General features: G+C 40.2%; 1 protein-coding gene across 7 annotated transcripts in view; it reads right to left on the bottom strand.

Moving 5' to 3' along the window:
* The window catches only part of rbfox1 (RNA binding fox-1 homolog 1), a 1,745,467-nt gene that overhangs the window by 1,143,933 nt on the left and 589,244 nt on the right, over positions 1 to 12,290 (bottom strand). For all 7 annotated transcript variants that reach the window (XM_072559568.1, XM_072559572.1, XM_072559574.1 and 4 more), the window contains one exon: positions 11,735 to 11,782. In XM_072559568.1, coding sequence (XP_072415669.1) covers positions 11,735 to 11,782 — 48 coding nt within the window. The remainder of the gene's footprint in view (positions 1 to 11,734; positions 11,783 to 12,290) is intronic.

Raw genomic sequence — 12,290 nt, 5'->3', positions numbered from 1 at the left:
GAATAGTAGGGCAATCTTCATTTGGAGCATGAAGACCAGAACGAATGTATTGGTCTCTACCACGTTGAAAGTCAGGTTAGAAAATCCACAAGTCCCACACTCAAATTCAGCACCTATCATTTACAAATAGAGTAGGATTATAGAGACGGCTTGGCATGAAGAGCATGAGGCATCATGGGACTGGGTGAGTAGCAGAATATAATATGGGATGTACAAAGTTAAAAATCACCAGATTATAGTCCAACAGGTTTAATTGGAAGCACACTAGCTTTCAGAGCGTCGCTCCTTCATCAGGTGATAGTCATGGGATATGGGATGGCATGGATGGAACATGAGAAGTATCATGAGAGCTTAGGTAGCTTGAGGGATGAGAATTAAAGGGCAGTTTTTGTTTTATTCCTTTCTCCCCAACGTGCCGTAGCAGAGAGATATACCTTTTTCACAGCCTGCCTGTGACTGGCTCCAAACTCATCCCAGTGCCAAACTCCCATTACATACCACCCAGACAACGAATTCAAACATTCGGGGGGGGTTTTCTCAGGGCAGCTTTGCAGAACTGACTCTGTGTTTCTGGCCTCAAGCCCTCGTGATGAGTTCACATAGACATTCATTTTGGCTGATGCCAAGGGTCTTCAGTCACAGTGTGGAGATCACCATTTGGTGGAGTTGATGTAAACTTGTTAGAAAAATAGACAAGGAGAAAGTGAGGACTGCAAATGCTGGAGATCAGAGCTGAAAATGGGGTGCTGGAAAAGCGCAGCAGGTCAGGCAGCATCCAAGGAGCAGGAGAATCGACTTTTCGGGCATGAGCCCTTGAAGAAGGGCTCATGCCTGAAACGTCGATTCTCCTGCTCCTTGGATGCTGCCTGACCTGCTCTGCTTTTCCAGCAACACATTTTCAGAAAAATAGACAAGGTGTGTCTTGACCCGAGATATTTTTAAAGAATCCTCTGCTCTTTAAATTTAAAGAAAATGCTAAAGCTGCTTGTGAGAGTTAAAGCAAACAGTCAAAGCGATTATTTTAATTGATAAGCCATCTGCTATAGAAAAGTCAAAACATGACCACTTGTTCACACTTCCAATAGAGTTCTCTGGTGGCATTTCCTAAGGACTATTAATATGTCATAATCAATGCCCGATACCATTTCAAAAGCTACAATTCTTTCAGTCAGATGTTTTGAGTTCACAGCTTGACTGACAGTAAAAGACACGATTAAAGGATTAACTGCCTTGATGTTTTCTTTTTCTATTTGTAACTGATTAACTGCTGAAAAGATTTAAAAGCTGTGAATGAGTTTCCTGAATGGGAGCTTTTATGAGACCAAAGTGTATAAGAATGAGAGCTGTATTTGATTATTGCAAGTTTATTTTATTCATCTCCGATTTAGTCCTGAAGCCTGGCCTTGGATAGATACTGGGTGAGAGACTATGGAGGTCGCAATGGGAAGAAAGACAGGGGCATGAGTTGACATGTAATTGGCAGTGGCAGTTTTCAAGGTGAGGACTAAAGTGCCTAACAACTTCAAAAAATGACAAGGATGAAGTCTCAAGGATGGGGTTCTAAACGGCCTGCCTCAGCGGCCTAACTTTATTCTGCTCTCAACTCACTGCAATGAATGTGTGGCCTAACTGGACTCTAAGCTGGGCTGCATGTTGGGGAATTTTCCCAACTCAAACTATCTGCCTCAGTAGCCACAATCTAGCACAATATAAACTGGTTGATGCGATTTAAAGAGAGTGTAAGTACTGAGAGAACTGGAAATGTACACTCAAAACATTAAAGTTAAAAGAATAAGTTGAGAAGGCTATTAACAAATTAAAACTGATCCTTCATTTAATGAATAGAAATGACAATTACAATAGCAAGAAAGTAATGCAAATTTTAACAAAGTGCCAGTTGAGCCTCAGTTGGAGTACTGTCTTTCATTCTGGGCATCACAGCTCAGGAAAAATATTCCTCCCAGGTTTACTCGAAACGGTTATGAAGTTAAAAGCGTGTACTGTACCTTTAAGAGAGAGTGAATGCTGTTCTGAACTGGGAGCTTATAAGTATCTGTGATATGACTAGATGGCAGTCTCAGAGTGTGTTGTAAACTTGAAAATATGTAAAATTTGGCTATAAAATGGATACCTGAGTTGGTTGCTTTTTGACAACAATTCCCATTTAACCAATCAGTTTAAATTATGCCCCAGGATGATAAAACCCAATCGAGTTTGAAGTTATTGTTTTGACAACATCAATCCAATGAGATGCACTGATGTTGGGGATATAACAATACAGGTATTTTAAAAATTGGACACAGAGCTACTGCCATCAAGAGTGATCCAAGAAATTAGGAAACACTCTCTCTATCAAAGGTATCTTTCAAATGAAACACCTTCACAGTAATAAGAAAGATGATGACCGAGGGAGATCTTCAGGCAGAAGAAGACAGACACTGAAGAAGACAGCCGCTGCATGGTTATGAAATTAATTGTATGTAATTTTAATATGTGTTTTATTGGAACAGTATATTGTTATCGTGTTGGAGGCAGATAATAAGTAGTTACGAGAAAGGGGGGCTTAGATTTGTGAAGAATTATTGTTTGCCATTCACTTTCAGAGTTAAAGAATAAATTGATATTATTTTCTTTAAATGATGGAATTTGGGAGTACTCTATCACTCATATTTTAACAAATTACAAGGTGAGGTGAGCTTTTCTGGGTGTTTGGTTTAATTAACAGAAGAGTTCACTACCATAGAGTAACTAAAGGTATTGGAGCTGGTGGACTTTAATAATGTGTAGCAACTGGAGAAGCAGAGGAGAGTTTTCTCATTAAAATAACAAAAGGATTAGAGCAGGTGTAAGTCTTTCTAAATCATGAAGAACTTCAAAATTATAGATAAAGGAAACCATTGTGCAGCTTTTGTGAAACAATAGGGGAGTGGGTTTAATTGGATAGCTCTACCAATAAGTTACCAGAAACAGAATGGGAGAAGTAATTCTTTTGTGCAATGTGAGCACTGCTGGCAAGGTCAGAACCTGTTCTCCATCTCTAACTGCTCTGGAGAAGGTGAACGACCTTCATTAACCACTTCCTGGACCACTTCAGTCCATGTAGTGCAGGTACTACGACAGCAGTATGATTCTGTGATACGAGGCAATCAATGTACGGTACATGGAGCAGTAAAAAGGCAAAAACCAGGAATTCCCTCCCTAACAGTATTGTGGGTTTACCTACAGCAAATGGACTGCAGTCATACAAGGACTTTCTTAAGGGCAATTAGGGATGAACTGATGATGCCCACATCCTATGAACAAATATTAATTAAAAAAACTGGATGCCACTCTCTCCAGATATTGAGGCCTGACCTATCAAAGAGTTTGAAACCCTGAAAAGCTCTCTTCCATTTCCAGAAAATTCCTTTTCACCCTAATTCCCTGTGTTACTGATCTGAGAATGAGCAAGGCTGCCAACTTCCCAATTCTTTGTCAGTACCAATGCACTGGGAGTGTATCGACATGGAAAGAGATATGGTGATATCATATGGTGAAGATCATGAGGGCCTACTGCCTCTCTACTGACTGAACTAGAATAGTGGGCCGTGTCAACATATGTGGATTTCTTCAGAGTGATGTATATCATGCTGTGTCAGCAATAAAGCCTTCTGCTAATAGAATTTTGTTTTTGAAGAGTTTGATACCTTTCTGAGATGCAAGGTAATCTTGAGAAATAGATGAGTGAGTATTTCTTAAGTGCTGCAAGATTTGACTGATGAAGTAAACATGCAATAATATAAATAGGATGCTCAGAAACTTCATTTGGACCACAGAAATTCAATGCTTTGGTCCTTATTTTATATTGTGCTTGTCCCAGAAAGTAAAATGGGTGCCACATGTCCAGTATAGCAGGTGGCTCCATGTGCACATTCCAAGCTGGAAGCGCACAGTTCATATTGGTGATGGCAAAAGAGGAAAGATCCTGGGGCACCACTAGGAACAGTATTCGATCATTTGCCAACAAAAATAAGAACATCAATTTCTTCCAAGTTGTGTTTCTTTAGATCCCATTAATGTGGAACTAGGAGGATCCAGTGTCTGCCTCCTGACTCCACATCAACACTGTAAGTGCTTGGCCCTGTCATTTGCTTCTTCCAGCCTTCCTGCAGCTCCTCGAGGATCATTACCCCAAACACACGGCAAACCAAAATTCAAATCAGAATCACTGTAGGCATGCCACACACATTGACAGCAGACTGCACCCTCTCTGTACAAACTAATTTCCAAAGCCACAAATGGCCAGCAGTTGGCTTTTACTGAATGTGTGTTGGGGTTGGGGAGGCAGGAAATTGAATATCCAGGACAATTAGGGATGAACAATAATTGGTAAGTGACATATCCCATGAACTAAAACAAATAAAAATTCACTGGGACTTAAAATGATACTCCTGACATTTTAACTTAAGTAAGGTTTGATCCCACATCATCAATATATGTAAAACATTTCACTGCTATAACAGTGAGTAACTCTGAATATAGGAAGAAAGTTTATTGTAAGGATTCAGCCCAGTAAAAGAGACCATGGTTAGTTGAACCATGAATAACAAAGGACAAACAGTGAATGATTAACTTCATGACTAGAACCAGCATGTATTCTCCTTATAAGTGACCATTTGTCAATTCATTAAAATATTAAACTGTACACTGTCATACGCTGAACAAAAGTTATAAAGAAACAATAATATACCTGCTGAGCCCACTCAGTTTTCATTGAATTTTAATGAACTTTGAGGATAGACACAACGGGATTACAGCCTGCACATTTCTATGGTGAATAATAATTTAGATTATACCTTGTTACTTAGAAATAATCTTTTGTACAGCCTGAAACCGTCTTTAAAGAAATTCATTTTCTGAGCTGCCAGTACAGATTTGCTCTGCAGTTTTAATCACACAGCTGGATCTTGTGAATCTCTACCCTGAGAACACAATGTGAAATCGCAAACTGGACTGGAATCTCTCTCCAGTGATCCAGCATTGAAGGAAATCTTCACGCTGCAGACAGACATGAACAGTGGCCTTCAAAAAGGAACAGATATTCTTAAGATACCCTGTTACTATAATGAGGGATTTGAAGCTCATTTGATTACATTGACTTCTTAATTTAATGCTTCTGACCACTTCAACACTGAGCAGGCAATAGATTATCCTAATCAGATTAACTCCATTCAGCACAATTCCACAATGACAACCTCATTTGAATTTACTGAAAGCATGTTCAAAATATAAGAACTGTAAAATACATTGCTGGAGCTGAAATGAAATTCTGCCTTCTCAATTTTTAGGAGAGCAAACTCAGCTTCTCTGCTCTCTCTATCAACAGAATTTGGGAGCTCATTCTAGGGAATCACCTCTATTCCTTCAAAGGACTTGACCTTATTCACAAAGTAGGGCACCCAGAATTTTCCTTTTCATGAATGTGACATTGATACTACGTAGGCTACATCAATCACTCCCTGTCCCTAGCAAGTCAGCAAGCTATAATAAAAGACCGCCCTGTCTCTTTGCTCCACGTGGAGAATGTCAGATTTGATAAAGTCAGATCCTCCCCAGAAGAACACATCTGTTACCTATCAAATGCAGGAAAATACAGCTCCCTAAATGACATTGCATGGACCTCCTCTGGATGATAGGGGAATTCAGGTACCATAAGGATTGAAGGCCATGCTGACCTTCATCTTTATGGATAAGGATCTATGAGAAAAAAAAACATCAAACCCTCCTGGAATTGTTAACACATGTGGCCAATGCTTTCTGTTGTCAAAGGTAGTCTCACATGCTCCATTCCTACAACAGGCACACAACCTTACTCCTTAGACACTGACTGCATTTGACTTCCAGGCTTTGTAACTTCTCTTCTTCTTTCTTAAAATCTTAATCAGGGGATTGTCCACTAGGAAAGCTTTGCTGTTCCTTTGATCTTATTCTTGATTTCAAAATTACAGAAAAATTAAATCACTGATCTAAAGATCATGGGTGTACTGCAAAAATCAAGCTGCAAAGTTTGTCGACTCCTCCCAGGCCGAGAGCCATAAATTACTTTCGCATTATATGTCCCAGTCCCTATTGTCCTTAAAGATCATGAAGATTGCCAGAAAGCTGATGTAATCGCAGTAAAATTATGTTCTCTTGTCTTATATGTGAGGTTAGAGTCACATTAATGAGATAAAGAGGGTCTCAGCAAACGATTCATGGAATTGGCACTAAAATCAAGGGAAACCTGCTGACCATAGCATAAGTTGCACGTGACTTCTATTGATCTACATTTACACCATATGACCCAAAGGCTCCTGGAAAACCTGGACCATAAATACCTGCAATGTAATTCTCAAAATATACAGCACTCACTGTTCTTACAACTCTATTTCTATTGAAAATGTTTGAGGTTGCAGTGTAGAACTAATAAATAAAACTGAACTTTTAAAGAAACATATAAACATGCCAAAAATGGGAGTTTTAATATTATTTCTCTCTGATAAAACAATACAGTATATGTATATTGCACATATAATCCAGCCAAACATCCTTTTCATATAATCTTGAAATATATTTATAAACCAACTTCCAGATAGTCTTCAATTATATGCACATAGAAACATTCTGTTCCACATACCAGTAACTTTGCTCACCATTTTTTCAACACGTTCTGGTCTCTTAAGCCACAATTAAATTGTAAAATTCAGCTGTCATGGATTGATGATTGAATTTTTCTCCTTCTGGGTCTTGGAGACTCAGTGAAAAAAATAAAAATACTCATTTTCTGGCTTTGAGTCTCAAATACTCTTTCACTTTACTGCCTTTTATTTATTCCTGCTAGTCCCAGATGAGACATTGCCACAGTTGACAGGCACTATTAACAGACAGTACATTATTTACATCAACTCTAAAGCCTAAAGCACCAAGCATTGAATGGTTATAAGGCAGTGTCTCTTTGCAAGACTCAGATTTTAAAACAAGCAATATTTAAACTGCACAACATCTTTATGTAACTAGAAGAGCGAGAAACATTTTAAATCTTAATTTCAATTTATTTCGTCAACATTACAATGTTAGCATTCAGTTCCTTAAAAAAAATATTTCAGGGTGTATTTCAAGTTAGAGCACCAGTTGAGCGGAGTTGCAGCTAGCAAGCTATGGATGCCACTTCCTGATGGACTTGTGGCACCTCAATGTTTACAAGGGTGAGCAGGTTTAGCCAGATCATACAAATTCTGTCAAACAGTCAGGACAAGGGGCTGTGAGGTGTGAACTAAGAGGAGCACCTCATTTTGCATTTGGTTTTTCACTCAGACATAAATTAACATTTTGTAGAGGACAAGACTAGATAAAATCATATTGCAGCATGAATGATGTCAACAATATTTATTTCCTTAAAAAGAGAATGAGAGGGTATTTTGGTTTGATGAGTTAAATGGATCAAACATGAAACATGACATCCAAGAATCGCAAGGGCAATTTTGGGTTATACTGGCAAAGGGGTATTAAGGGAAAGCAGCAGAAACTGATGTCACTTCAAGAATGATGTCATGTTTTTTATTGAGAAGAGCACCATGGCAAGGCCACACTGATTGTCCCTTACTAGTTACCTTAAGGAGGAGAGAGTGGACCTGCTTCTGGGCCAATTAGTGGTTAGTTGGTACAAATCAGTGCCTCGCTCTCCCACTTTGGAAGACAATTAAGAATCAACCAGGTTGGTGTTGAGATTCGAATTGCACATAAAACAGACTGGATAAGGACAGTCCTTCCTTGAACAGTATTAGGGAGCCAAATTGGATTTTAGAACAATCATGATCACTTTTACCAATGCAACCATTTTATTCAAGGATTTTCAAACTTTTTCTCTGCTGTGGCAGAACTCAAACTTCACATCCAAAGCTCCAGCTATCTTATCCAATAACATAATTACTGTAGTCCCAAAGCTGTGCCATTGTGTGGCTTAAATGCTCGCTTGGGTCAGATAGCTGTCTTCTTTCAACTGTAAATTGAATTAATTCATGTTTGTCGGGTCCTGATTGACATTTTTAAACTTAAGGGTGTGAACCACATATGCTCCAATTAGATAGCCAATCCAGTCAAGAAAAAGAACAAAGATGAAGTACTAACTCATTATCATACAGCGAATACCCTACAGCCTCACAAGGCATCTCCCTCAGAATTCTGTGTGAAACTGGGAGAGTGCAGGCTTCCCATGGACCTTCCAGTTTTACCAGCAACTCACTGGACATTTCAACAAAGTCCAGCCATCAAAATAAATGAGGCCACTAGGACCTTGAGGTGATTGGTCTCTCTCCTCCCTAGCTGGCTGCACAAATTTTGTCCCCAGGTTTGGGAATCTATCCCAAATTTTGACTGACTGGCCTTTTGGCTAAGATCAAGTGTCTGTTCTTATCAGGACAGGGGTTGAGTTGCGAGTCATCAGAGCTAGTGGAGATTGTCACTGGATTGTGATTGGATGTTGGAGGATCATTTGGTTGTGCTGACCTGCTATTGGTGGATCTTCGTGCTGGCTTCAGCCTAATGCCAATTCAGGGACCAGCCAACCTCAGAGCTATGGCCTCAACAGCTGCCCACAGCCCTTGGCAGGGGGTTCGAAACACAGTCTGGGTGACTGTAAAGAAGGTAGAGGATCGTACACCGGTCGACCGCATCCTGTTTATTAAGAAAGTACTGTTGGGATGCTGTGGGTTAGCCGCAGTGGACGTGTACTGCCTGCAGGATTTCCCTGGGGCAGGCTACTTTGATGTAAACTTCAGAAGTGTGAAGCATTGCAAACAGCTCCTGAAGGTCTTCAAGGAGAAGGAAGGGGAGCCGAAGTTTTCCATTTTGTCAGCAACCCCATTGTGTGTGTTTCCTGAACAGAGGAATCGGGTTGTTACAATCCATATGTACAACCCCTATGTTCCAGCGGCTGATGTCCTGACCTTCCTGGGAAGGTACGTACAAGTTGAGGGAGAAGCCACCGATGTGATCAACCCCTTTGGGATCTGGACCAGTAAGCGGCAGGTCAGGGTAACTCTGAGGGCCGATGACAATGGGAACATCCTCCACCCACCCTCGAGCTTCGCAATTGAAGGGAGCAGAGGCTACCTGATATATGCAGGGCAGCCGAAAGTGTGCTGAACCTGCGGGAAGTCGGGACACGTGGCGGTGGATTGCAAGGTGACCATCTGCAGAAACTGCAAATGGGAGGGTCACCTGAGTAAGGATTGTCAGGAAGCAAAGAGCTGCAACCTGTGTGGAGAGGCGCGCCATGTGTACAAGACCTGCCCAAGACAGGGGGGCCCCACTTATGCACAGATGGCTGGTGGTGGAAATATGAGCCATGGACCTCCAAAGACCAGTAAGGTGCACCCGGACAGCAGGGAAACGGAGTCTGGTGGCACTCAGAAAGAAGAACAGGCTGGAGTGGAGGAGGCGGCAGCTCGCGGAGAGACACAGCAGCTGATCCTAGCTCTAGCTGGGCAGATGGAAGCAATGGAGGAGAAGGTAATCGAGCAGGCAGAGGAGTGGATACCTGTTAAAAACAGGAAGAGAAAATCCTGCCAGGCCCCCAAAACCTCCCAGCAAAGGGGGAAAAGACAGCTGCACGAGGGAGGGACGGCCAGCTCTTCGGAGGGTGAAGATGGGCGCAAAGAATGTCATCACCACCAGAAGGAGAGACAGAGCGCCGTAGATAAAGAGGAGGGCATTTCCTCCCAACCAGGAAACAACGGACCCCCCGAAGTCTATCCTCCACCCAGTGAGAACCAGGGGGTACCCACTGCCCCACAACTACAGACAACTGAGAGCTGTGATCCTCTGACAGTCCCATTGTCAGACACAGAACTGGACGGTGTGGACCCTTGCCTTGGCTCAATGACACCAGAGCGGGTAAATGACCCCTGTGAGAGCCTGGATAGCTACCTCAGCCCAGCGAGGGTCCAGCAGTTTGTGCTCACCATGGGGATGCAGACAGCTACCTCGGAGACAGGACAGTCAAATGGACAACGGTAACCCCATAAATTGGGGTTAAAGAAGGTTCATTTGCTATCGTATAACAGGGCACCCACTCAGTAAAATAATACAGCTAAATAATAAGAGACTGGATGGTTAATAAAGGGAACTGTAAATAGGATAACTGTAAATTTGATTAATTCAATCTGTTCTTTGTAATGTTAAGACATGCAATGTATATATCTATGAACGACATGACAAATTGTATAAGTACCAAAGATTTATTTCTATGAATAAAGTATATTTTGAAATTTAAAAAAATATATTTTTGAAGTAGATCTATCAGAAAGGATCATGTCATTGCTTTGTGCTAATGACCCTTCCTGACCACAAGTTGCCCTAGTTCCTCTGTCCACAAGTCTATGCCTCCTGGGACTGTGCATTAAAATCATCTGAAGAGTAATAATACTGTATGCTCATGATTACAGAGCATTCTGATTACTGAGTTGCCATTTCAACAATATACTCTTGTTCTCAGAATATGTTTAAAAAGGTAAAGGTAAAGTTCATATTTAAAACCCTGGCACTGTCATATTTTTGAAAGGTTGTGACCTGCAAAATACCAGAGAAAATATTTCTGCAGGAACACCAGCTATGTACAGCTACATTTTTAATTTTGTACACAATACGACATACGATTCTCAACAGGCCTTCCTGACATCATTCAACAGATAGAAAGAACAACATTTGAAGCACGCTTGATTAAAAAAAGCATCTTTACAATGTTTTGTAACTCCTGGCTCTGTAACACGACTACTTAAAGGCCAGACAAAGCTTATTCCTTTTGTTCCTGGTCACTACTATTACATCTGTTTTCACTTACCTTGTACTTTCTTTAATGAATACAATCTGATTACACTGTTCGTATGACATTCATAGTCACTGCTTTATTAGATAGCTGTGATCCTTTAATATTCAGACATCAGGAGAAGCAGTGATCTGAAGTGGTACAATTAGCTTTCTCCTCACACAGCTGAAGATCATGCACAGACTGCATTGGAGGAATTAAGAAAACAATTCCTTCCCATTCTATATGCCTGAGATTTAGATTCCCCAGTTTCTGAGGCATACAAACAATTTTCCCATGCTTACATCAATCCAAGCACATAATGTTACAAAAATTTGATGGATTATTGAAGCTATTAAATTCATAAAGGAATAAGCTTACTATTGTGACAAAGTATTAGTGCTGAATATTCCTTATTCAAAAGCATGCTTTCCAATATTATACTAACCTGTACAGCACAAAGAAGGCAGAGAGAAACATACATTTCTATGGTGGCCAGAAGGTATTATCAACGTTATTCACACTAATACCGAGCATATAAATACTGTTATAATGGAATTACTGCACTTTGCTTCCCTGTTCTTAAATAATGTACAATGTTAAGATATCTACAGGCAAGACTCAATATTCTGCAACTTCCAGCTGCATTAACTTGATCCTCTAGGTGTAGTTATGTTCCCCTTTTCTGCTATAACAGGATAATTAACATAATAAAGTTTCTCTGATCAACTTAGCAAAGGCAAAGCAGTCAATGCAAATATTGAATTGTTAGCACAGATACCATTAGTCCTTCTTGCATGACCAGGTTTTACTTCTTCTAATTACACATAAATATTGTGGTCAGACTTGTAATCTCAGCAGGGAGTTGAGACTATTAAAGACTAGAAGCAAGGCTGAAATGTTTGTACTCACTGTGTTGATGTCTTTGTCTGCACAGCTATTGCACTCTGCCTTTGGATCCTGAAATCAATAACAAAATGGATTAGCAAATTTGGCAACAATGCTAATACTGTAACCATCTTAGAAACAAACTACGGTCTTTTCAGTCAAGGTTAATGAACCTGGTTAATGAATATTTATCTGAGAAATTTTGGAGCTGATGGTATTCTCTCAGAAGCACAGTGCAGGCAAAACTAAAATCGGCGCATTTTGTATTTTGAGAAACTTTGCAGCAGCGTTAACATATTGCAAAAATACATTTCAGATTATGAGCTGAACACCTATTGGAAAAGAATATCTGATTGACTGCCTACATCTGAAATCGCTGTTTATATTCTCATATAAAAATTATCACAGAAATGCAGATATTAGTAATGGTTAAAATATAAATATTGAGGCTACATTTACCTCTGAGTCAATGTATTTTAATGACGTGCCAGAAAGATGCGTTTTACCATTTACATTAAATGATTTTTTGATTTGAGGTGAATGTTACTGCACAGGTTTTCACCAACTTACTGGGTCCTTA

This window comes from Chiloscyllium punctatum, chromosome 40 (genome assembly GCF_047496795.1).
Source record: "Chiloscyllium punctatum isolate Juve2018m chromosome 40, sChiPun1.3, whole genome shotgun sequence".
NCBI lineage: Eukaryota > Metazoa > Chordata > Chondrichthyes > Orectolobiformes > Hemiscylliidae > Chiloscyllium > Chiloscyllium punctatum.
The sequence above is the reverse complement of the archived record's forward strand: the minus strand, read 5'-3'. Positions and strand labels throughout refer to the sequence as shown.